The 26,279-nt window shown below is 39.1% G+C and overlaps 1 protein-coding gene across 1 annotated transcript in view; it reads right to left on the reverse strand.

Annotated features, from left to right (window-relative positions):
- Window positions 1-25,022, reverse strand: part of LOC108412203 (deleted in malignant brain tumors 1 protein-like) — a 54,673-nt gene extending 29,651 nt beyond the window's left edge. Inside the window, exons 1-17 of the mRNA XM_037538134.1 lie at window positions 24,754-25,022; window positions 23,105-23,416; window positions 22,635-22,955; window positions 20,615-20,938; window positions 20,034-20,357; window positions 19,480-19,776; window positions 19,263-19,337; window positions 18,788-19,102; window positions 18,484-18,543; window positions 18,240-18,389; window positions 18,015-18,110; window positions 13,842-13,904; window positions 12,740-12,802; window positions 11,994-12,071; window positions 10,086-10,148; window positions 9,923-9,985; window positions 9,748-9,810 (exon numbers count right to left, since the gene is read on the reverse strand). Coding sequence (XP_037394031.1) covers window positions 9,748-9,810; window positions 9,923-9,985; window positions 10,086-10,148; window positions 11,994-12,071; window positions 12,740-12,802; window positions 13,842-13,904; window positions 18,015-18,110; window positions 18,240-18,389; window positions 18,484-18,543; window positions 18,788-19,102; window positions 19,263-19,337; window positions 19,480-19,776; window positions 20,034-20,357; window positions 20,615-20,938; window positions 22,635-22,955; window positions 23,105-23,416; window positions 24,754-24,949 — 2,863 coding nt within the window. The 5' untranslated portion in view covers window positions 24,950-25,022. The remainder of the gene's footprint in view (window positions 1-9,747; window positions 9,811-9,922; window positions 9,986-10,085; window positions 10,149-11,993; window positions 12,072-12,739; window positions 12,803-13,841; window positions 13,905-18,014; window positions 18,111-18,239; window positions 18,390-18,483; window positions 18,544-18,787; window positions 19,103-19,262; window positions 19,338-19,479; window positions 19,777-20,033; window positions 20,358-20,614; window positions 20,939-22,634; window positions 22,956-23,104; window positions 23,417-24,753) is intronic.
- Between the last annotated feature and the right edge of the window lie 1,257 nt (window positions 25,023-26,279).

Genomic DNA, 26,279 nt, shown 5'->3' on the forward strand with positions numbered 1-26,279 from the left:
ACTTTGACCTTTGAATATCACCAATCATAGAGAATGGTATTCAAACTGTGATGAACAAACTTAAATAACGATGAAATCTACACAGTGAAGTTCAGACACCTGAGACATGAAATGTAATGAATGTAATACAGAAACAGAGCTGCTGCCTGTTTGAGGTCATTTATTACATTTACTTTAATTTAATCATATTTTTTTATACTATTCCAATAATTCCATTACCTTCCTCTTCCCCAACATAGCCTTAAGTAGGCTGCTAACAAGACCTCTAGAATGCAGCATAAGTTTGCATTCACCTGACATACTGGATCCCTATCACTACCCCTCCTCCTCTTCAACATAGCATAGTTGGTCCAGAGTCACTTCCACACAATTCTGTTATTCTGGTTTTAATATATCAGTCAGACCATTAAGGCCATGAATATGCAATGTCAAAAGCACTTTGCTGTTCCGTGTTACATTTTTCACAAAGACAAGTCAATGAAAATATGTATTTTACACTTGAATTTGGATTATGTCTTAATAATACACATTCATGAGGGAGGTGCAACTGTAAATACACAATTATATTATTATACAGAACAAATACAACATAAACACATCATTATACATCATCTTACTGTATGAAATATTATCTTTCAAAATTTACAGTAACCTTAGTGATGGGTGTGATGTAAAGACTTTGTACAGATAGTGATTTTGTTGGTTGTGCTGTTTGGTGGACGATTCAAAGCAAAATTAATCACTTTGAAAGCTTTAGCTGTGACACAGAGAACTGAAGAAATCAGCTCGTGTTAGAGATGTAAATGATGTACAGACTATTTATCAATATATTTATTAAACAGGACAAGCGGCATGCAGCCTTGGGAGTGGAGACCAGCCATTTACTCAGTCAAAAGGCACTGGCATGTGCCACTCAGGAGTGGCACCAGCCATTTACTTAGTTGAAAGGCACTGGCATGTGCCGCTCAGGAGTGGCACCAGCCATTTACTCAGGCAAAAGGCACTGGCATGTGCCACTCAGGAGAGGCACCAGCCATTTACTCAGGCAAAAGGCACTGGCATGTGCTGCTCAGGAGTGGCACCAGCCATTTACTCATTTGAAAGGCACTGGCATGTGCCGCTCAAGAGTGGCACCAGCCATTTACTCAGGTAAAAGGCACTGGCATGGTCGCTTATCTCTGTAGTACCACTGGGAGTGAAGACTCTGTTTGAGGCAAGTCGATCCAGGTAGCAGAGCTTGGTTCAGTCTCCGAGAGAGAGAGAGAGAGAGAGAGAGAGAGCGCCTGTGGCCATGCAGTCTCCGGCTGTCCACAACACGAGGTGCTGAACTTGGACAGCTCCTGTCAGCACCTTGGAGAGCTGCTCTTGATCATGAGGCATCGGGAAAATGGATCCGGTGGGAACCCTGGACCCGCCATCGGCCACATCTCTAGATGAAGGGATTAAAGCAGGATTTTGGGAGTGAGGTTGTAAAAACAATTGGTCAGAGTGTAAATGATGCTGCTCTTGTCCACTAGAGTGTCTGATGGTCCTGATGTTCTGTTTATAATCTGTAATGGAACCAGTGAATTTACACTGAAACCCACTGTAGCACGGCATGTGCTACCCCGGACTCAAGGAGGGCGTGGAGGCAGGGTTTAAGGTGGCAGCAGCCATTTATTTTTCCCCAAAATAAACAAACACAACCAACCAACACTAAGCTGGACACTTTTCAGAGGCTTCAGCTGGCCTGCTAGACTTTTCAGTCCTTCTCTTCAGCAGAGATTTTCAGCTCTGCCGTCTTTAGCTGCTGCTCGTCCCTCTCTCCTCTGTTCCCTCACAGCTCTTTATAAAGGCACTCAATCTGCCCGCCAGATGAGAATCAGCACGTCGGGGGAGCTCCGGCTTTGCGCTCCGCCACCTCCACAATCGCAGGCCTCGCCTTTCTGCTGGCTCTCTTGGCCGTCATCGTCGGGGTCCAGGGGCGGGCGCATGCCACACCCACTAAATCCTCCATGAGCTGCTCACAGCTTCACATGTTAATCAGTGCAGTGACACACAACCACTTCTCAAGAGTTCAACTAAACATTTCAGCTTTTTACTTCATTTTTAATTTAATTTAGTTCACAAACAAGCAATGTTTACATTTTCACAAAAGCTGGTGTTATTAAAGGGTTAAATTTAAGTTTATTTTATTTCACATTTAAGAAAAGAAGAATCTGTAAATGATGAAATGATCTGATGCTGTTGTTCATCTTAAAGACAGAGATGCTGTAAAAATGTTACTCATTATTTAAGTAGTGAAACAGCTTTCAAACACAAAAGCATAAAACACCGTCCACTAAAAGACCATAAATAATGAGTTTTCAGCTGCAGATACTTTTCAGTTAGACACTGTGTTTATTTTCCACCGCTTATCCACACAAAGAACAGCATCCTGTATATACTGTCAAAACCAGATACTGTACAGGTACATTTAATGTACATCAATGTACAAACAGTGTAAATGTACCTTCAAAGGTACAACAAGGCTGTTAAGGTCCAGTTGTGCCTTAAATTTGTTTTAAAATTTACTTTCCCAAATGAACTGTACACACGTTTACATTTTCATGATCTAATATATTAAAATAGAACAATAAAATAAAAAGCTTGGAGTCAGTACAAAGTTTGTGGAGTTAATGTAACTTAAAAAATACAATTGTAATGAAATACGCTATGATTATGTTTTGAGGGTTCCTGGTCATGACTGACACCATACCACCAGCTCTAGGAGGGTGAAGGCTAGCACCTGTCAGTAATTCCCTCTCTGGCCACCAGAGGTCTCTATCTCCCGAGTACCAGCCCTGCTCCCAGGTTTGGTTCACCTGCACCCCATTACCTCTCAATCAGTCTCACCTTAAATACTCCCCAAACTCCGCTAAGCAGAGTGAAGTATTGCCAGTGCTTTGGAGTCTGACTACTGAGTCTTTGTTTAGTTTGCCCCTCTGGTGTTTTGAGCTTCTGCCTGACTTTTTGTAATCTGATTTTGCTTTTTGTCCTTTTTGCATTGTCTGCCTGGCCGTTCAGACTGATTCACTGGTATGACCTTTTTACCTTAAGAAACCTGAACATGGGTCCCTCACAAAGTTATGTTACAAACTGTACTATCACTGGTGTATGTGTTTACAGAATCAGTTTAAGGGGATCCTGGACACTTCCTATTTCTCTTATTATACCATAAACATTACTTGAACACTATAAAAGACTCAAACACTGTTATAAAGCCTTCATAGTTAAAACAGTAATGAAATATCTGTGTTGAGAAGATTTGTGGATTTTTCTAAATAAAAATGATTAAAGGATTTACAAACTACAACTTTGCACAAAAGCTCTAAAGGAGCCCATTCATTTTGAACTCAGGAGTGCTCTCTAGTGTTTGACAAACATGGAAGATATTATTGAGTTGTCCCTTTCTGCAACTTGATTTTTTTTCAAGTTTCTGTTCATTTTTTTGTAAAAGCTGATTAAAATAATGATTTTGAATTATATGTGAACTGAAGATTTATTTTAAACATGTTTACAATTCAGTTTACTGCAGCTCCACAAACAGTCCATAGAATTAATTCTTATTCATATTCACACTTTTTTTATTAATGCTGCTTTTAAGGCATTTATTATTTGGTTATATTGGTATGTTTTTTTATTTCTTTTTAATTTCTAATTTTAATTTCTACTCCTAAATTAAAATCCCTAAACAGAAACCCACCTATGACATTCTCAGAAATGTGTCTAGTGGTGATGACATCATCATAGTTATCTGCTATGTCGTCTTTTTCTGGTTCACCCAAAAGGGTTTATCCAAATTCACTGATCTAAAATAGATTCACCTGAATAACTAAGGATTATACAAGAAACAGAGAGTAATATTAGATTTGTGTTAGTAATTTTAATGAAAGTAAATAAAAATAGTGCTTTTATTTAGATTTACAGTGGATTCAGATGTTTAAACTGTGTTTCTGTGCTGTATTATTGTAAAGTTAGAGAAACACAAACATCAAATTTAATGCTCAAGTGACTTTGTAGACCCCATAGACTTTCAAAAAGGAAGGATTTCATGGTACACAATCATTTCCTTACTAAAACATTTAACCTGGAAATCTATCATGCAATATTTTATCATTAGGCCCAAACATAGTCTAGGACTCCTCAATGCATGGGCCTGTCACTCAAACAAGCATTATGCATGAATGGGCCTATCACCCAGCAAAATTGAGGCCTTTTTGGGCCCATCACCCAGCGAACATAGTGTATATATAAGCTCAAAGACCAGAGTGCATGTGTAAACCCATCGCCCAGCGAATACTGTGCATGTATGGGCTCATCACCCAAACGGGCATTGTGCATGCATGGGCCATATTGTCCAAACAAGCATTGTGCTTACGTGGGCCATTATCCAGCACATTTAGAGCATTTATGGGCCTGTTACCCAGATAGCATAATGCATATGTAGGCCCATTGCCCAAAGACCATAGTGCATGCCTGTTACCCAAATGAGCATTGTGCACACATGAGCCATATTGGCCAAATGAGCATTGGGCTCATCACCCAGCAAACATGGACCCACACATGTGCTGTCGCCCAGTTAACATAGTACATGGGGGGGGGGGGCAGTTGCCCAGTGAACGTAGTGCATGGGTGGGCCAGTCACCCAGCAAACGTAGTGCAAGTGTGGGCCTATTTCCCTAGGCTAATGGAGTGAATGCAATAGACCCATGGCCTGACCTGATATATGAACGTAATGGGCCTGTGGCCCCTAGTCAGTAAAGTGAATGCAGTTGGCCCCTTGCCCTGTCTAACAATACTCCAAGACCTGGACCGAGGATGGGATGAATTATTATCTTTCAACAAGTAAAATCCCATCAACGATGAAAAATATTGCCTTCTTCAGTCCTACATCCTTTATGGCAGCACTTAATTTGCTTGAGAATATGTATCTTCAACAATTAACGTTAGGAAAAAAAAGATGCATATACATTCCAAAACAAATATTAATCTCTGAAAAATATGCATGTATGACTTGACCTTTTGAGGTCAAACTCCAACTGGTATTGCATTTTATGTAGCAGGTTGAGAAGAATGGGGGTCTCCTGCAACCAGTTGTTGCGGTAGTGCTGAACTCAAGCTTCCCGTCACAAGTGACCAGGTATCTTTCCTTGGTTCAGAAATAAACCTTGGGAAAAAAGTCCTCTACTTTTACCCATGCTGTTACAATATGATAACTATAAGTCTGTATAATACTGCACAGCACAGTGTTAATGGGGCCTGCTTAGTCAGACATGGCCCCTGGGGGTACCCAAACTAGGTACTTGTTAACTAGGCCCTGAGGTGACGTAACGTGCAGAGTTTAGTGAAGCCACATTGGTTTTATATGACATTTTCTGAATACAGGCCCGAATAATATTTTATTGCCTTTTACAAAATGGTGGTCCCAAAGAGCCTCAAACCAGGCATACTGCAACTAGACCTCCAAGCGATAGAGACTGCCAAGTTTGGTTCAGCTACATGGTCCCTTTGCCTTCATAGGAGCCTTTAATCAGTCTGTATTAGGCTTTTTAATGAAGAGTTGCGAATTTATAGGACACACTCAAATTAGACCTTAAGGAGACACATCACTCAGATGGAACAGGCCAAACCAGTGGACTGAGTCACTTTTATAGCTGAGAATATGAATTACCTTCTTTTAATGATGGAAATTCCAAGAAAGAAATATTAGGCTTTGAAAAGAGAAATGATACAATTCAAAATCCAATAAGACCACAAGATTTACAGTCTTACCTGAATAGACTTAGTGTTGATTTGAGAGGGTCCTAAGATGCACATTGTGGTGACTTTGGAACCGTGTAACTTTATTTGTTACAGAATACGCTTGTCCTATAAATGTCAGGAAATCCAAAAAATCCATTAAATTGTGCTATGAATTCCAGAATTGGAATTGCAAATTTTGATCCGTCCATCATCGTTGACCCCTAGTCCAAACAGGGTCGCGGTAGCAGTTGGGAGAGCAGAGAATCCCAGATGACCCTGTCCCCCGCAAATTCCTCCAGCTCATTCTCGGGGACCCCAAGCCGCTCCCAGGCCAACTTGGAGACATAATCCCTCCAGCGGGTCGTAGGGCAACCCCGGGTTCTTGTCCCGGTAGGCCGTGCCTGGAACACCCCCACCGGGAGGCGTCCAGGGGGCATCCGGATCAGATGCCCGAACCACCTCAGCTGGCTCCTCTCAATGGGGAGGAGTAGCGGCTCTACTCTGAGCTCCTCCCGGATAACCGAGCTCCTCACTCTATCGCAGAGCGTGTAGCCCGCCACCTGATGAAGAAGCTTATTTCCGCCGCTTGTATTCGCGATCTCGTACTTTCTGTCATTACCCCCAGCTCATGACCATAGGTGAGGGTTGGGATCTAGACCGACCGGTAAACAGAGAGCTTCGCCTTTTGGCTCAACTCCCTCTTCACCACTACAGTCAGGTACAGTGACCGCATTACTGCTGCCGATTGTCCCAGCCTACGGCCGATCTCACGATCCCTCTTCCCATCACTCGTGAACAAGACCCCAAGATACTAAAACTCCTCCACCTGGGGCAGGTCCTTTCCCCTTACCTGGAGTGGGCATGCAATCCTTCCATAAAAGGACATAGTTTAACCCAATATTCTTTGTGTGTACAAGTCTGTCCTTGGTTATTAGATTAGGTAGTGCTCTTAGGCTCCAGCTCCCCCAAGACCCAGAAGGATAAGTGGTATAGAAAATGTGTGTGTGTGTGTGTGTGTGTGTGTGTGTGTGTGTGTGTGTGTGTGTGTGTGTGTGTGTGTGTGTGTGTGTGTGATATGGCAATGGTAATGAGAACAATGAGGCATTGAATCACAAATTGTGAAGAGGATCCAACCTTAGAATCTGTTACAATTATTGCTTGTAACTGTAATGAAATTGTGCTAGAGTTCCCAGAAGTATAATCAATAATCTCCAAAATGTATTAATGTTTTTATTCAATAAACATAAGTGCTAAAATTATGAAAGAACATCAGCATTAACAATCGGACCCTACACTGTCCTTAGAGACCATTTCAAAAATACATTTCATATATTCACAATATTAAAAACAAATATTCAATTATGAAAAACAGTATAAAAAAACCCAGTGAACATACCATTTTCACAGTGTAGCACAGTATTCAGGAGGTGATCAGTGCTTTATAATTGCTCTATAAACAGTTATGAGGTGCTGCCTGATGCCAGCACAATGCCAGCGCTGAAAACAGAAAGCTGTCATACGTCATTTACAATGAAAATTAATTTTCCTTTAATTTCAGACCTTCAACCAAAAATAATCATGTTGTTAAACTGTACTTAAAAATGAAGGTTTTCCTACCTTCCTCACATCAGATACAGAATGTTTTCAAGAAGATAAAAAAGAGAATAAATAGATCAAAGTAAGATCATAAACATGTATATGAATATAATACTTGTTCCTAGCTGACTACGGTTGGTAGAACTCATAGAAAACGTATAAAAAAAACATGAACTCTGTGTGGGGGGATGTTTAGCTGTGTATGTGGGGGGGGGGGTGATTTATGATAAAATCTTAAAATTTCTTGCGTTTGAAGAGGTTTGAATGTAATTTCCTGAGGAAAGACACTGGCTGTGTGCTCTCAGTTGCATGATTCATCTCTGCCTGAGGCTCCTCCTCCACATCCTCATAATCTGTAAAACAAGAAGAGCATTCAACTCTTTAAAATAATAACAAAAAGCCCATGTCTTATAATTAATACATTCCTATTATTAATATATTCCAAAAATGTCCAAAAGAGAACAGTAAAGGAGAGCAGAAAATGAAGCACTATGCAAGTCTATTTAACAAGTCTGACCAAGTTGTTCTTTAAAAGTTTATTTTCTATAATTCTTAAACACCATTACTAAAATGCTTAGAATGCTAAGTATGCTACAGAGCTGCCAGTGATTACTGAATGGTTTTAGTTCTGTCTGGTTCCCTTCCAGGTTAGTCTTTTTAATCCGGAGCTCTTCAGCTCTGCTCCTGGGTGTCCAACGTCCAGCACAGATTTCTTTGTTATGCAGTTTAGTGATTATACACAGCTGATTCAGCTCATCAGTTAATGAGTTTAGTCAGTGTGTTTCAGTAGAGAAATCCAGTAGTGGACAGTAATGAAGTAAATGTAATTCATTACTGTACTTAAGTTTTTTTGTGTGTATCTGTACTTAACTGAAGTTTTCCCATTTTGGGAGACTTTTTACTTTCACTCCACTACATTTCAAAGTCAAAAATCTTACTTTTTACTCCTGTACATTATGCACAGTCATTCCTTTTAGTTTATGTGTGTATAAAAATGTAACATGTAAAACCAAAGAGGTGCAAAGCAAGAACACCAATCAGGGCACAGTGCACACTTTGTTCTGACCTGTTGGACCTACAGACCCAGTGCAAGCATATGGTTCAACGGCACCTACTCCTACATAAATGATGGAAGAAACTCCCAACTCTAATATAACTTTGTGTAAATAGACCACAATATAGAATTATGTACATATATGCAGTTGTGACTAATTTGTCTTTTTTTCTGAATTTATACAAACATTAATTCATTTTATAGTAAATAAATTTTGGCTAGCTTATGTTTATGAACAGAGACCTACAGATGCAATATAGTACAGGAAACTTTGTTTTGTTAGTACAGGATTTGTGATCCTGAGTTTAAAGCAAGTTTTATTAAGCTTAAACTTGTTTCAATTTAAACAAATTTTTATTTAAACAAATAAATCTTAAACTGAAACTTTGCTTGTTCGCAAAAAGTTATTTCAGAGCCACTAGGTTCTACCTAATGGAAATTGTTTGTCTTCAGTCTTTTGTGCTAATGATAATTTTCATAGACATCAGTCTCAGACTAATTAAAGGCATTCTATTAAAAGACTGGTTTACCAAGAGTGACACTGGAGTATTTTCACCTAAAATGAGTTAATGAAGCAAGAGTCTTGTCACAAAAGTGATAATAGGACATCAGTCTTTTAGTACTTTTACTTTCAATACTTTTACTTACAAATACTTTTGTACTTTTACTCAAGTGGAGGTCTAAAGGGAGGACTTCTACTTTTACTGGAGTAATATTTTATCTTGGGTATCTTTACTTTAACTAAAGTGCATGACTGGAGAGATCACCAAACTGTGTTGGGCACTCCAGAACCAACACCTCTATGGGTCTATTGTGTGTCCTTGAATAAAAGATACAACCAACAAGAACACAACCAACTTTAAGTGTCAGTCATCTGTCTTGTCCTGTCGCTCTTAGACAGATATAGAGAGGACTTCTACACATCTGCACAAGTTCAGCCCTGTGTTTCTGTCTAGACCAGACCACTACAAACACAGTGATGCTTTGTTTGGGGGTTGCAGCATTTGTATGATTTCCCAATAGTTAAACACTGAAAATGCAGTGAGCCCCTAATGTGAACTCCAGTATTCTCCCAGCACATGCCATTTGTCCAGTCCATCTTATATAGAACTACATTAGAAGTGATGAATAAATATTTCTGCACTTATTTAAAGAGTGAATAAAGATGGTACTTGTTAGAAAAAGTGCAGCATTCTGCTCTACATCAAAATATTGAGGACACTGTTTATCGTATACCATAGATATGCAAACATGCATTCACGAGACTTCCTGTGTACTTTAATCACTTTCTTCATCCTACTCATTAATATTCATGTGGAATGGTAGACACTCACCTTTTACCTCTCCTACGTCCTGTCCTGCAGTGATGACATCATCATAATTCTCTAGTGTGTCCACTATATCAACATGGGAAGATAAATGATAAAAATAAGAAAAAAAAACAAAACTTATGTTTTACCTGTTGATATTTCAGCTTTACATGGTTTGCCAATTTTAAGAAAAGCATACCTGTCATAATGTTGGAGTTTGGTCCAGCGGTAACAGCATCATCATAGTTATCTGTCATGTCTTCTGTGAAGATGTGGAGATAAATGTCATTAAATCAGCTTCAGTATCATCAGTGACTGTGTTCATGTTTGAGATTACAGTGTTGTTACATTACAAGTCAAACCTGTTACAACAGCTGAGCTCTGATCAGCAGTGATGACATCATCATAATTCTCTGCTACGTCCTCTACAACAAAACACAGAGACATTTAAAGGATATAAAATCATAATTTAGACAGCTGTATTTGTCAGGTATTTCAGACAATCATTCAGTGTAGGATTTTATGATTTGTGAAAATATAGAAAATATTTATTTTTGTAAAATGTAATTTTATAAAATTAAATTCATAAACTTTGTTCAGATTTTACAGGTATGATGAGCAAATGTTGTGGGCATTAGAATACCCTCCTGCACTTATGTGTCGACCACTGCTGTAAGGAACAGTGAAGCTCCACATATTACTCAAAAAAGTCACTACAAATACAGACCATGGCCGCAACTATAGCTGTGAGGACACCAAGGTCCAGACCTCGGCCGCAACTATAGCTGTGAGGACACCAAGGTCCAGACCTCGGTAGATTAGAAGGAATATTTATTTTCCTCCATTCATGAGATTAAATGTTGAAACAGAGCCCTTATTTTAACGTGGTAGTTTACTCAGGGGTGCAGCCACAGTATTACAGACCTACCCAAATGAGGACGGAATATTCATTATGCTGCATTTTTCAGGATAATGAACATTGATTTGTTTCCTTTGAGCACTGTTACTGTATTTTGGCCAATCAAAATCTGGCCAGCTCTGCCTTAATTTCCTCCACCCTCAAATCACTGCTTAGTAACCACTGCTGTCCAGAATTCTGTATGTTATCAGTGGCCATAATGTTCATAACTAGCGTCAGACATGTCTGATTCTCAGCTGACCTCAGAACAACTGTGGCTAGGCCATAGACTCAACTGCCCAATCTTTTTATCTCAGTAAGAGATGCGATGCTGCCCTGAATCCCAGAGTAACTTTGACTTCTTGAGTGTTCACTTATGTAGCACACATGCTATAGGCTAACAAATAACATCACTATGGTAAAAATTTAGCTAGCTAGGTTATGAGTGCAATTAACACATTAAGATTGTACAGTTGTAAACCCTGTATTTCATTTTTTTGTTTGGACTGCTCGTAATGTTGCTGGCTAAATCAATCAGCTCTATTCTAGCTCTAGTAGATGCTCAGTTTAGGCTACAGGCTCCGTAGTCAGCAATGTAAGTGATTAGACGAGAAATTAAAGCTTCATTTTGTTACTCAAACATAACATACTACAACAGGCATGAGCAAGTTCACTAGTAACCAACATGTTGATGGTGTAGTATTATGTAGCTAACTTTATTAAGAAATCAGCAGGTACATTAGACTGTATTTTCTCTCATTAACTGTATGAGTAGCTGCCTTTCTTGGTAGCTGGGGTTTGGTACAGACAGCCTTTTATAATGTATGTTTAATATGTGCTTTAATAATAATCAGTGAATACAGAGAGAGAGAGAGAGAGAGAGAGAGAGAGAGAGAGAGAGAGAGAGAGGTAAATAAAATCAATTGAAACTACTCGCTACACTCACTTCATTGAGTGTAGCTTTCAACACATATTTTCAGCTAATCTTTCAAAATGAACATATAAATAAACCTATTTCCAGGTGCAAAATGTAAATAAAAACTAAAGGCCATGATGTGCAAATCATTTAAACCTAAACTTAAATTTAAACATTTCATTGCAAATTGTCAAAAGACAGTGAATCAAATGTTGAAACTGAAACTTTTTATTCTTTTTTGAAAAATAAACACCTATTTTGATGCCAACAACATGTTCCAAAAAAGTTGGGACAGGGGCAACAAAAGGCATGTCCAGTTGGCCTGACTGCATGTCTTTGTACTGAGGGAGGATACTGGAGTATACAGAATGTTAGATCATTCTAATTTCATAGCATTTGTTAAGCTTTTTAATCCCTCCAAAATTTGAAAAACAAAACCTGAAAACAGAAACACACCTGCTACACTATCAGAGATCTGTCCAGCAGTGATGACATCATCATAGCTCTCTGCTTCGTACTCTTTTGCTGATTCCCCTAAATCAAACAAAAGCAGACTCACTTTACAAACAGTGCAGTCATATTTTTATATTGTGATTTAATTTAAACACAAATGAGATCAGATGAATAATTTAAAATAGGGACTCACTTATCAGGCCACTGGTGGTGACATCATCATAATATTCTACCTTTACGCCATTCAGAGACTTTGCTGCAAAATTTTAGCACTTTTAATTACATTTCACAATAAAATCCTTATTCAAAGATTCTTTAAAATAAAAATTTCAATGCATGATTCCATTATGATTATGGAGTAAAGTGATATGATTATGGAAAGAATCATTCCCAACAGGCACTTCTGATCTAGAGATGAATCAAATCTTTAGAGAAATAAACTAATAAAGAGAATTTCAATCTGAAATAATTACTTTCCTCATAAATAATGCAGATGAATACTGTAGATATATAGTGGGGTAGAACTAAAACTATTATCATTTAAAAAATAGTAAGTAAAAGGTCTCTAAAAATTGACATGAACTCATGTAACTGAGTAAATTTAACTGAATTAATGTAACTGGTTACTCCTCACCTGTGTATGAAATATTAGATTTACTCTGGGTCTAAATGTTCTTGGCATAAAGCAAACATGACTAAAAGGAACTTGACTAATAAACTTTAACACACACGTGGTCTGGTCCTCTTACCTGAGAGAAGCTCCTCATCCACATCCTCATATCCTGAATGCTGCTCTTCAGAGAGGACACTTCCTGTTAGAGGAGAGCAGAACAGACATCAAACACATTCGAATGAAGAACCCCCACAATCCTCTGAGTGCTGTGAATCACTGTGAAGTGGGTGATTACAGGAAATCACATCAGTGCAGACAGTAGAGGGAGCTCTCAGACATAACACTATAACACAGACCAAACTTTAATAAGATAAAATATTAATAAAAGCCGATTTTAATATTATAATCTTATAATTAATCATTTCACCAGTCATATAATTTTAACAATTTCAGAACACTACATTTCAGTTGAGTTTTTTATGAGTTACATAATGAGATTAAAATAATTTTTACATGCATTTCTCAAAATTGACTTCTCAAAAGTCAAGAGTTTCTCAAAACTTTTCATACAGCTCTTTACGATCATACAGCTCAGATCATCTCACATCCTGGAGAGTCAGTCCAGCACAGTTTGCATATTTCTTTGCTCAAACACACTTGATTGAACTCACCTGTTAATTGTGAAGTTTAGTAGGTGTGTTTGAGTAGGGAAATGATCACACCGTGCTGGACGCCAGCTCTCCACAATACTGGAACTGTGTACCTCTGCTTTATAATATGGCTAGAATTTTCTGAGCCTGCTGACCAAGAGAATCTGCACCACAACTGAGTTACTGAGAGACTTTAAGGCATGGTGTGAAGAGTTTTTACTTCATCAACACAGGAACTGTGTTTATGTGTGTGTGTGTGTGTGTGTGTGTGTGTGTGTGTGTGTGTGTGTGTGTGTGTGTGTGTGTGTGTGTGTGTGTGTGTGTGAGACAGAGAGAGAGAGAGAGAGTTTTGTTTATTGTTGATTTTTGCATTTCTTACTGGTGTGAACCAGGTGTGGGTTTGTAAAAGGTGTTACATACATTAATCCCTTTACTATATTTATTATATATCAAATACTGGAATTACGATAAACAATTCTGTGTAACTGTGGCTTATATATAAATAAATGTAGTGATCATTTTTTTCAAATTTAAATTGTGATTTTAACATTTCTCATTGGACGGACACACGTGTTCTGGTCCTCTTACCTGAGAGAAGCTCCTCATCCACATCCTCATATCCTGAATGCTGCTCTTCAGAGAGGACATTTCCTGTTAGAGGAAAGCAGAACAGACATCAAACACATTCAGAATGAAGAACCCCCACAATCCTGATGTGCTGTGGATCACTGTGAAGCAGGTAATTACAGGAAATCACATCAGTGCAGACAGTAGAGGGAGCTCTCAGACATAACACCCCCCCCCCCACACACACACACAAGAGTTTAAAGTAACATAAGATTAATAAAATGTTTATAAATATTAATAAAATATTAATAAAATGTTTTATTAAATATTAATAAAAGCAGAATTTTTTATATATATATTAGATAATATTATAATCTTATGATTAATCATTTCACCAGTCAAATCATTTTAATCATTTCAGAACACTACATTTCAGTTTTTTATGAGTTACATAATGAGATTAAAATGATTTTTACATGCATTTCTCAATACTGACTTCTCAAAAGTCAAGACTTTTAAAACTCTTCACACAGCTCTTTACTATCAAACAGATCAGATCATCTCACATCCTGTGAGTATGCTGTGGATCATTGTGAAATAAAATCTGGTGACAAATTCATGGAAAAATAAATTATTAAATGAGTGGAGAAACAAACTGAGTGTAGAAATGTCCAGAGAGCTGTGCTGCACGATGCAATTAGGCAATGATCCTACCACACTCTGGTATGTAAAAAAAAAAAAAGTTGAACAGGCTCATTTAACCTTGATTTTGGATCAAGATGTCCCTGATAGTTAATTTTTTGGGGCACTGAGGGCAGCTTCAATCACAAAGACTTCTCACTGGCTAATGTTCCAGTAGGAACAGTGACTAAAGTCACATCTGCATTTAGATCTTTGGGAAAGTCATCAGTAAATAAGGCTGGACGTTCTGGTCAAAAGTATATATTCAGTGACCCTGATGCTCATGCATTGCTCATACGTAAAACTGAAGAGCAACTCATGTAATTAATTTCTATTCAACTTACACGAGTATAGTCATGTTAAAATAAAAGACTAAAAAAATAATAATATACTACAGTAATTTCACATTACCAGTCTGGAAAACGTATGACTGCTGAATGTATTTTCATTCTTCTGGTTATAATCTTACAGCTCTGAGGCTAAAAGGTTGTATATATGTATTTGCATGTCATTTTGACTTCTATTATCTTATTTCTGGAGATATTTATTTATTTATTGTTATTTGTTGAATGCTGCACTGATTGTTTTTGAACAGGCTGATTGTGATAGAGTGCAGTTGGTCTAGTGCTGGGTATCTCTAAGTTGATGTGTTAATGGCTTTAACTTTGTGCTGTAAAGCTTTTTGTCATGTGTTCTTGCATTCATGGATTTTGCTTCATCTCATGCTCACAGTTCAGCTGAAGGTTCTCCACAAGAAAGAGTTAATAGCGCTCAGGTAGCTTTCGTGTGAACCATTAAAATGGAGGACATAAATAACAGTTATGGAAGCAATTAAGCTTATGATTTCAAGAACCTTCATTTTATCAGCTAGGTTATGGATGACCACTGGTAGAAAAGCAATAGGGGGCTGTGGAAGAGCGGAGCTTTAGCATCAGCGACATTTTGTGAGTAGGGCAAGGCAGGAGTCCAGTATGAGACTGAGTTACATTGATTAATAATAGCACTGCCTGCACTTGGCACAGGCACAGCACGCTACTGCTCAATAACACAAACACTGGCTTACTCACTTACTTGCTCACTGACACCTCTGACTGACTGTCTTACTAACTCACAGACACCATCCGAAAAGTTGAAATAAGCTTCCTTTATTATCCTTAATACTTTCATTAATTTAGTTTACTCTGGTTTGACTGGACAAACAAATCTGTCAGTATATTTACAGCAATATTGGACTATAGATTAGAAAAAAGTTTCATTTATCTGTTGCACCGACTCACTGATTCATTTTCTCATATGTTTCTCTCTAACTGACCTGTTCACTTGGTCACTCACTCAGTCACTTGGTCATTTGATCACTTGGTCATTTGGTCATTCGGTCACTAGATCACTTGGTCACTTGGTCATTTTATTACTCACCCAGTCACTCATTTGGTCATTCATATATCCACTTGGTCATTCGGTCATTCCCACTGCTTTGGTCACTCACTTGGTTACATGGTCTCTCGCATGATCACTCATATAGCTACTCACTTAGTCGGTCACTTAGACGCTCAATTGGTCTCTGAGTCATTCTTAGGCAACTTATTTGATTATTCATTTCATCATTCCCTCACTTACTTGGTCATTCGGTCACTTGGTCATTCAGTCACTTGGTCACTCTGTCACTTGGTTACTTGATCATTTTATTACTCACACAGTCACTCATTTGGTCATTCATACATCCACCTGGTCATTCGGTCATTTCCACTGCTTTGGTCACTCACTTGGTCACATGGTCTCTCGCTTGATCACTCATATAGTCAGTCACTTAGTCGGTCACTTAGACGCTCAACTGGTATCTGAGTCATTCTCAAGCAACTTATTTGATTATTCATTTCGTCATTCCCTCACTCACTTGGTCACTTGGTCACATTCTTACTTGGACAGTCACTGGGTCGCTCACTATCATTTACTTGCTCACTTGTTCATTCAGTCACTCACTTAGTCACTTGGTCACTCAATTGCTCATTCTATCACTTGATCACTCACTTGATCTCTCCATCACTTGGTCACTAACTGAGTATTGGCCAACTGTTCACACACTCGACCATTCAATTGGTCACTCATTCACTTGGTTGCTCACTCGGTCAATCACTCCATTACTTGTCTGCTACTAACTCATCACTTGGCCTTGATCATCATCTTGATCATTCATCAAGTCATTTGGTCACTTACTCATTTGATCCCTCTTTCGCTGACTCGGTCACTCAGTCTCTCACTGTGTCATGGGGACCATTGCTGGGTCATGGACTCTAACTCACTAACTCATTAGTTTACTCACTTGATCACTAACTAAATTACTCACCTGTTCTACTCACTCACTAAGCCATTTGGTCACTCATTCAGTCACTCATGTGCTATCACTAGCCCAATTAATCACTCATTTGGTCACTCACTCGGTCACTAACACATTCACTTGGTTATTCACTTGTCATCCATTTAGTAATTCTCTCACTATTGGCCTCATTCACTCAATAACTCAGTGACACACAGACAGAAACACACTAACATATAAACATGCACACAGTGATAATTACATGATCACCCCTCTCTCACTCTCTCTCTCTCTCTCTCTCTCTCTCTCTCTCTCTCTCACTCACACACACACACACACACACACACACACACACACACACACACACACACACACACACACACACACACACACAGACAGAAAAACAAACATGCACACACAGTGACGATTACATGATTACCCCCCCTCCTCTCTCTCTCTCTCTCTCTCTCTCTCTCTCACTCACTCACTCACTCACACACACACACACATACAGACATACACAGACACAGACAGACAGAAACACAAACATGCACACACAGTGACGATTACATGATTACCCCCCCTCCTCTCTCTCTCTCTCTCTCTCTCTCTCTCTCACTCACTCACTCACATACACACACACATACAGACATACACAGACACAGACAGACAGAAACACAAACATGCACACACAGTGACGATTACATGATTACCCCCCCTCCTCTCTCTCTCTCTCTCTCTCTCCCTCACTCACTCACTCACACACACACACACACATACACACACACACACACACACACACACACACACACACACACACACACACACACACTCACGCACCTGCAGCTGTGTGCTTTCTCTATATGTACATATATGGAAGTTTTACAGGAATTATACAGTTTAATTTTAACTGCCTGATAGATGCTTATCAGCAGAATTAACACACTACACTACATGTAGATCTACTCTAACTGCACATTTCATCTAATATACACTAAACTCTCATTTAACTGATTTACTGTTATTATCAAAACACTGAGAAATCTATATTAAAGGCACAATTGATTTGAGAACATTAAATAATGCTTTAATGACTGGGCATTACAGCATGCATTGGCATATAATTTATAATCTAAAATGTAAATATATTTTAATTTAACACAAAAATCCTCACATAAATCACTCCATATATCACTCACCTCTTCGAGTTGAGTCATTTTTTTTAGTAATGTATCTGCGGTCGATCTCCTCATAGACTGCCTCAGTCAGAGTCTTACGCCTCCTCCTAGAGAGCACTGTGAGGGAGACAGAGAGAAACATGGAGTCAGTTCAGTAGAAGAGAAGACTGATGACAGATTGAAGGACTAATGATGTTAAGAGAATGTATAGAAAGTGGATTGTAGATGATCTCTGACTCTCTCTACCTCTCCTGAGCACTCTGTTCTGGTAAAACAGCACAACCAGAAGCACTAAGGCCAGGAAGAGCACTGCTCCCAAAACTAGGAGAGACACCGAATAAATGGATGCTGAAAGAGTTTGTGGAGGAGTGGTTGTTCTCTTCAGTGTCTGATCAACTGCAAATAAAAATACAGAACAGAAGCTTTATAGGGCACTGAACAACCTTTTCAAAAAGATTTAGAAAAATGACCTAAGAGATACAAATAGTACCTGTAGTGGTGAAGGTGATGGTTGGTGTTATGGGTGTAGTAGTAGTAGGCACTGATATATCTGTAAATACAGAAGTAATACATAAAATTAACCAACAAAGCACAAATCACAAAAGCACTAAAGTGAAGTCATGTAAACTGGAAATTCTGTATCAGACGTCATAAGAACTGCATGTGTCAGACTAGCATTAGATGATATCTGCATCAATGCATTCTTTCAAAGCAGCCTTGTATATGTTTTGATAGGCAAGTTAAACTGTCTTGATTGGACTCTACATCTCTAAAATCCAGGAGACTCTACTAACCTTTACAGGTGACTCCAGCATCCTGCCTGTGGGAGCACTCAGTGTGTTTCTTGAGGGAATGAGGACAGTCCCACAGGTGAATCTCATTCCCTCTACACTTCACTCTGTTCAGCCAGATAGGCCCTTTACCAGCACCAAAGACAGCATTCCTATCAGCACTCAGCGCCGGCCCACAGCCCAGCTGCCTGCAGACAACCTGAGCATCCCTGATGTCCCACAGATCATCACAGATGGACCCCCACTCAGTGTTATAAAACACCTCCAACCTCCCAGAGCAGCTTCCATTTCCTCCCTTCAGCTTGAGAGGCAGGTGCTCTATATCACACACATCACACATGAGGAGATACAGAAACAGTGATTGTGCAGGACAGTCTCATGTTCATATATATATATATATATATATATATATATATATATATATATATATATTATGATTTTAATATGTAAATATATATAATTTAATATATATCCTTACTTGAGCACTGTCTCTGATGGGGAGATGACGAGGAGCATTTCAGATGACTTCGCTGCACAGAATGATTTTCCTTTGCTGTGAATGTCAAAATATTTTTTTTTCATTTAGTTATTTACATAAACCTCTTTTGATTTTACATTTTGTCACTTCAGAGTAAAACTGATTTTTAAAAAAATTCTGTTCATGTCAATATAGAAAACCTCCACAAACTCCCCACCTGAACAGGTAATTTTAGCCACATCATTGCACTTATAATTTCCCCAGGGTGAAGATGGACATTGCCACAGAGTGGAGTCATGTTTCCTACATTTCAGATCATTCAGCCAGTTAGGAGTTGATTCCACTCTTGCTTTGTCTTGATTCTCACTGCCAGTTCTCCCACAGTTCAGCTCCTGACAGATCAAACTTGTTGTTTCTTCATCCATCCCATTTACACACACATTACCCCAGGTTCCATTGTAGAACACTTCCAGATTCCCCTCACAGCCCTCAGTGAGTCTGAACTCTTTAAACTCTGATGGGAAAAGAATCACTTTGCTTTAAGTCAATACATTGCTACATGGTATTACTTCTAGAATGACCTATTATTAAATTATGCTACTTTAGAAGATTAGTGTTTTACCATTAATGTCTTTTGTACGAATTGTCTCTCAGTTTGTATATGAGTAGTTTAAAATGTGGTGTATGAATCCTTCTAACATTTGCAAAGACTGTAACTTTGTCAGCTACAGCTGGCCTAAAATTTCAAGTACAGCATTTAACACATTTTACCTGAGCAGACGACTCCTACATCCTTCCTGTGTTCACAATCATCCTCTCCAGACAGCTGAAATCTGCAGTTCAACAGGGACGTCTCACTCCCTTCACACTCCACCAGCCATATGGATCCAGTTCCAGGTCCAAACCGGGCTGGTACCGGAGCACTGAGGGCCACTCCACACTGCAGCTGTCTGCACACCACCTGCGCATCCTTAATCTCCCACAAGTCATCACTCACTGTCCCCCACGAGCCACTGTGGAAAACCTCCAGCCTTCCTGCACAGTCTCCCCCAGAACCAACCAGCCTGATGGAGCTGAGAGCTGGATTAAAGTTACCTACACACACACACACACACACACACACACACACACACACACACACACACACACACACACAGACAGTTCACCCTAAAATTATTTATACGTTTCAGCTGTTTTAGGATGAGAACAACATATTACTCTTTGTTTTACTACATGAAGGAAATACATTTCCTGATGGTGAGATGAACAATAAATATTACAATGTATTTTGGTGAGAATTATTTGAGGAAGATTCTTAGCAACTTTAAATATTTAACTGCTGTAATTCCTACCAGAGCAGGTGACTGAGAGCTGTTCTCTGGAGCTGCAGTTGACCGCTTGTGCGCTACTGCAGTTCCCCAGATGAGCTTCACTCCCAGAACAATTGAAACCCATGACACACATGTGACTGTGTTCAGGACGGGATGTAGAGGATCTGGAGAAGCTGATCACAGAGCCACAGCCCAGCTGTCTGCAGACCACAGAGGCCTCAGACTCACTCCAGGAGTCCAGCAGAACTCTCCTCCAGTCCTGCCTGAAGTAAACCTCCACCTCCCCCTCACACTCCATCCCTCCAGACAACCTCACTCGCCCCTCCTGAAATGCCAGAGAAGAACCTAAAGAGGAAAAATACAATAAAGTGTATATTTTCTATTTTTACTACAGATGCAAGAGACCTAGTTAAAGACTTTTTTTAAGAATAACAGAGTTTTCGTGAAGTACAACCTCAATTCCAATGAAGTTGGGACGTTGTGTAAAACATAAATTAAAACAGAATACGATGATTTGCAAATCCTTTTCAACCTACATTCAATTGAATACACTACAAAGACAAGATATTTAATGTTCAAACAGATAAACATTATTGTTTTTTTGCAAATATTCACTCATTTTGAATTTGATGCCTGCAACACATTCCAAAGAAGTTGGGACAGGGGCAACAAAAGACTGGGAAAGTTGAGGAATGCTCAAAAAACACCTGTTTGGAACATTCCACAGATGAGCAGGTTAATTGGAAACAGGTGAGTGTCATGATTGGGTATAAAGGGAGCATCCCTGAAAGGCTCAGTCGTTCACAAGCAAGGATGGGGCGAGGTTCACCACTTTGTGAACAACATTGTTGAGAACAATGTTTCTTAACGTGTAATTGCAAGAAATTTAAGGGTTTCATGATCTACAGTCCATAATATAATCAAAAGATTCAGAGAATCTGGAGAAATCTCTCCAAGTAAGCGGCAAGGCAGAAAACCAACATTGAATGCCTGTGACCTTCGATGCCTCAGGCGGCACTGCATTAAAAACCGACATCATTCTGTAACTGATATTACCACATGGGCTAAGGAACACTTCAGAAAACCATTGTCAGTGAACACAGTTCGTCGCTCCATCTACAAGTGAAAGTTGAAACTCTGCCATGCAAAGCGAAAGCCATATATCAACAACACCCAGAAACGCCGCCAGCTTCTCTGGGTCATCTGAGATGGATTGACGCAAAGTGGAAAAGTGTCCTGTGGTCTGATGTGTCCACATTTCAAATTGTTTTTGGAAATCATGGACGTCGTGTCCTCCGGGCCAAAGACATAAAGGACTGTCCGGATTGTTATCAGCACAAAGTTAAAAAGCCAGCATCTCTGATGGTGTGGGGGTGTGTTAGTGCCCATGGCATGGGTAACTTGCACATCTGTGAAGGCATCATTAATGCTGAAACGTACATGCAGGTTTTGGAGCAACTTATGCTGCCATCCAAGCAACGTCTTTTTCAGGGACGTCGTGCTTATTTCAGCAAGACAATGCCAAGCCACATTCTGCACGTGTTACGACAGCGTGGCTTCGTAGTAAAAGAGTGCAGGTAGTAGACTGGCCTGCCTGCAGTCCAGACCTGTCTCCCATTGAAAATGTGTGGCACATTATGAAGCGCAAAATACAACAACGGAGACCCCGGACTGTTGAGCAGCTGAAGTTGTACATCAAGCAAGAATGGGAAAGAATTCCACCTACAAAGCTTCAACAATTAGTGTCCTCAGTTCCCAAACACTTATTGAGTGTTGTTAAAAGGAAAGGTGATGTAACACAGTGGTAAACATGCCCCTGTCCCAACTTCTTTGGAACATGTTGCAGGCATCAAAATGAGTGAATATTTGCAAAAAACAATAAAGTTTATCTGTTTGAACATTAAATATCTTGTCTTTGTAGTGTATTCAATTGAATATAGGTTGAAAAGGATTTGCAAATCATTGTATTCTGTTTTTATTTATGTTTTACACAATGTCCCAACTTCATTGGAATTGGGCTTGTGCATTAGGAGCCACTCACCACTGCAGATGACTCCAGCGTCTTGTTTATGAGAGCATGCAGTTCGACTCCATGATGAAATGGGACATTTTGACAGGTGAGTTTCGTTCCCCTGACAATCAAACACATCAGCCCAGATCTGGCCACTCCCCTCCCCAAACCAGTCTGACCCCAACACAGCCACAGCACTCCCACACTTCAGCTGACCACAGAGGACACTGGCAGCTCTCATATCCCAGCTTACATCACACACTGAGCCCCATTCACTGAGGTACTGGAGCTCCACTCTACCAGAACAGTTAGAAGAGTCAGAGCCACTCACCAGTCGAGCCTGAGTGTGACCTAAACATGGAGTTGAGAGTTTAATGATGTGCAGCAACTTGCCAGCTTGATGATGAACAAATACAACTCATTGCTCTTTTAATTTCACATGTATTGAACTGATTGGAATGCAGTCTTTATTAATGACATATTAATGACTGATACTTAACCAGTGCATGTTAGTCCCACGTCGTAGTCATGGGTGCAGATATTTTTGCTTGTGGATTTTTTTGTACAGGAGTAAAGATGAGATTCATTCCCTTCACATTGAAACTCCTCAGACCACACCTGACCCTCCCCTCTGCCAAAAGCAGCTGCTCCCAGCACCTCCACAGGAAGCCCACAGCCCAGCTCTCGACACACAACCTTTGCATCCTGCTCGTCAAAGTCAGCATCACACACTGTGTGCCATTTATTGTCTTTAGGTACTTCTAGTCGTCCAGAACATTCATGAGGACCACCAGTGAGTCTTGGTTTGTCACCTGTTCATTTGAATTTTAGAAACATAAATATCAGAGTAAAACATGAATACTTCATATTTTTATGTGAGAATAGGTGACATATGTAAGAGTGTTTTAATGCTAACATTTTAAGTCATTTTACAGAATTGAGTCTAATCACCTTTAGGAATAATGAGCACAACATCAAAATATGCTAAACACCATGGATCTCTTAATGTGATCAAAGTAAATCATTAAGTAAATCATTAAGTAAACCAGCACTGGGTAGTGATGGAACACACATACACACACACACGCACGCACGCACGCACACACACACACACACACACACACACACACATATATATATATACATACATAATCAGGATACCAAAAAGTAGCTATTATCCATTACAGTTACAGTAAAAAAGAAACAGGTACATTATAAAAATAGAATGTTTACATTCAGAAACAAACTCATTTTCTTTCACCAAAATGAGCTATTTTAATGACGAATATGTCACATAAAACATGTAGATTTAAAGAGATTTTATTTGGGGGTTGAGGGGGTGGGCCACTGCCAGTTGTTACAGCTAAACGTCTTGTCTGTTACAGTTAACCCTCCCATGGTCATTTTCAGTGGTATTGCACATGAAGTTTGGTGCTTGAAGTTTGTTTATATATGTCGCTTGCATAAAAACATGATTATTCCAACTATTTTTAAAGTTATTAAAACATGTGTTAGGTTGTGTTTTTATTGATAGGACTGAGATCTGCAGCATTTTCCCAAAAATAATCTGGTATTTACTCTGGATTTCCACAGCAGATTCTACAGTATTAGACTGATCTGATCTTATCAGACTTAAAACTCTTTATTCTCACTTGTTGCTCCGCAAGATTTCAGTTTGACCAGCTATAAATCTCACTGTTGAAAACCTTAATCTGAGAGGTTTAATCTAACAGTTTGTTTCACTTCACTTGTGTGATTTCTGTCTTCAGCAGTTTTCAATGATGTATTCAAAATGTTATTATGTATAAATAATCATTGTGTTTTGCTAAAAGTGAGAGTGACTGTTTCTGTGAGGCACAATATTTAAGACACCTATAATATCTCATTCAATTTCATAAAATAATTAAGTTCTTGTGTTTGTGTGTTAAGTTAAAAAGGTTTGTTGAAATATGTTTTTCCTCTTTTCTTTATTTATCAAAACATATTTAATTGAAACACATAATCCAAAAGTAAAGGAAGGTGATCAGATTACATTACTTTAATATAGGAAACCTTTGGGTTAGGTTACAATTATATCTTTAAAAGGCCATCAGTAATCTGAAAAGAGTCATGAATGTTAAAATGCATTTTAATATAAATCACAACCTACCTGAACAGTCGACTCCAGCAACTGGTGTAGTACAATATTGAATATGTCTATTAGCAAAACAGTTCTTCAGTGAAGACTCTGATCCTCTACAGTTTGCAAATCCCTTCATCACTGATCCTGATACTGATCCAAAACTCACAATGCGTAGAGCGTTCATACAGCCCAGCTCTTTACACACCACTGCAGCATCAGTCATATCCCACTCTAAAATACAAACTGCTTTCCACTGTCCTCCATCATTAACCTCCACTCTCCCAGCACAGCGACTCTCACCACCTACCAACCTCACACTGGCTGTACAGCAGAGAGAGACAGAGAGAGAGAGAGAGAGAGAGAGAGAGAGAGAGAGAGAGAGAGAGAGAGAGAGAGAGAGTGAGGACTTTGATGTTTTTTAATAAATAAATTATCATAAAAATTATTTTGAAATCCTTCAAATTTTAATACAGAGTGGAGTTACAGTGAAATAATTGGTTTTAATATAATGTGGTAATTTTAAACGTGGATGTCTGTTGAACAGTTAAAATATTACACAAAAACAATATTCCAGCTTCTAAACTGCACTTTTAAACATATTGGTATATAGTATCACATTCAATATCCCATACTCTGAAACTCATACCAACATTTCTTTCTTCTTATTTATCTGCCTTATTAACCCACTTATCTGACTGTTACCTCACATATCACTTTCTTTGCCACTATACCCCTTACCTGCCGCTGCACTCAGCACTTTAACTTAAGACACATACTTTGCACAACGTTACAGGTATGACTGTGTGTGTGTGCATGTGCGTGTGCATGTGTACATGAGTGAGTGATGGCAGGAATGTATGTTTTATTTTATTTTATTTTATTTTTATTTTATTTTATGTAAATGTTTGTCTGATGCTGTGCACTTTGAGCTCCTGTAACCAAAACCTAATTCCCTGTATGTATACCTGGAAAATAAAGCTTGATTATGATTCTGGTATGATTTATGAAACCAATTACAACAAAATACTGACAAAGTGAATACTTACCAGCTGTGGTGAATGTTATTGTGGAGGACAGGAAAATGAGAGCCACACAGCTGTCCATCTCACTCTGACCTGCACACAGTCCGTTCAACTCAGCAGCAGAACAAGCTTCACCTCCACTCCCCCAGAGAGACTGAAGAAACTGGGAGAGAGAGAGAGAGAGAGAGAGAGAGAGAGAGAGAGAGAGAGAGAGAGAGAGAGAGGGAGGCTCCCCACAGCCGCCAATCACACTCACTATGACCTTATTAGAAAGAGGAGAGGAAATCATCAAACATTTTCAGAGACAAATCAGAGGAGGCGTTTTTTTCTTTCTCCATATTTATCAAAAGAGCGTCAGCGCTGATGAACAAAACTCCACCTCCGTCTCTAGAGGAGTGTGTGTGTTTGAGGAGAGACGCTCGCAGCAGTGTGGTGAGAAACACACCAACATACAGGAGACTGACTTCAGAGAGAGGAAACACTCCAGTGTAATGCAGCATTAATGCTGCACCTGCAGAGAGCTGATCCACA

Source organism: Pygocentrus nattereri, chromosome 1, assembly GCF_015220715.1.
Source record: "Pygocentrus nattereri isolate fPygNat1 chromosome 1, fPygNat1.pri, whole genome shotgun sequence".
NCBI classification, from domain to species: domain Eukaryota; kingdom Metazoa; phylum Chordata; class Actinopteri; order Characiformes; family Serrasalmidae; genus Pygocentrus; species Pygocentrus nattereri.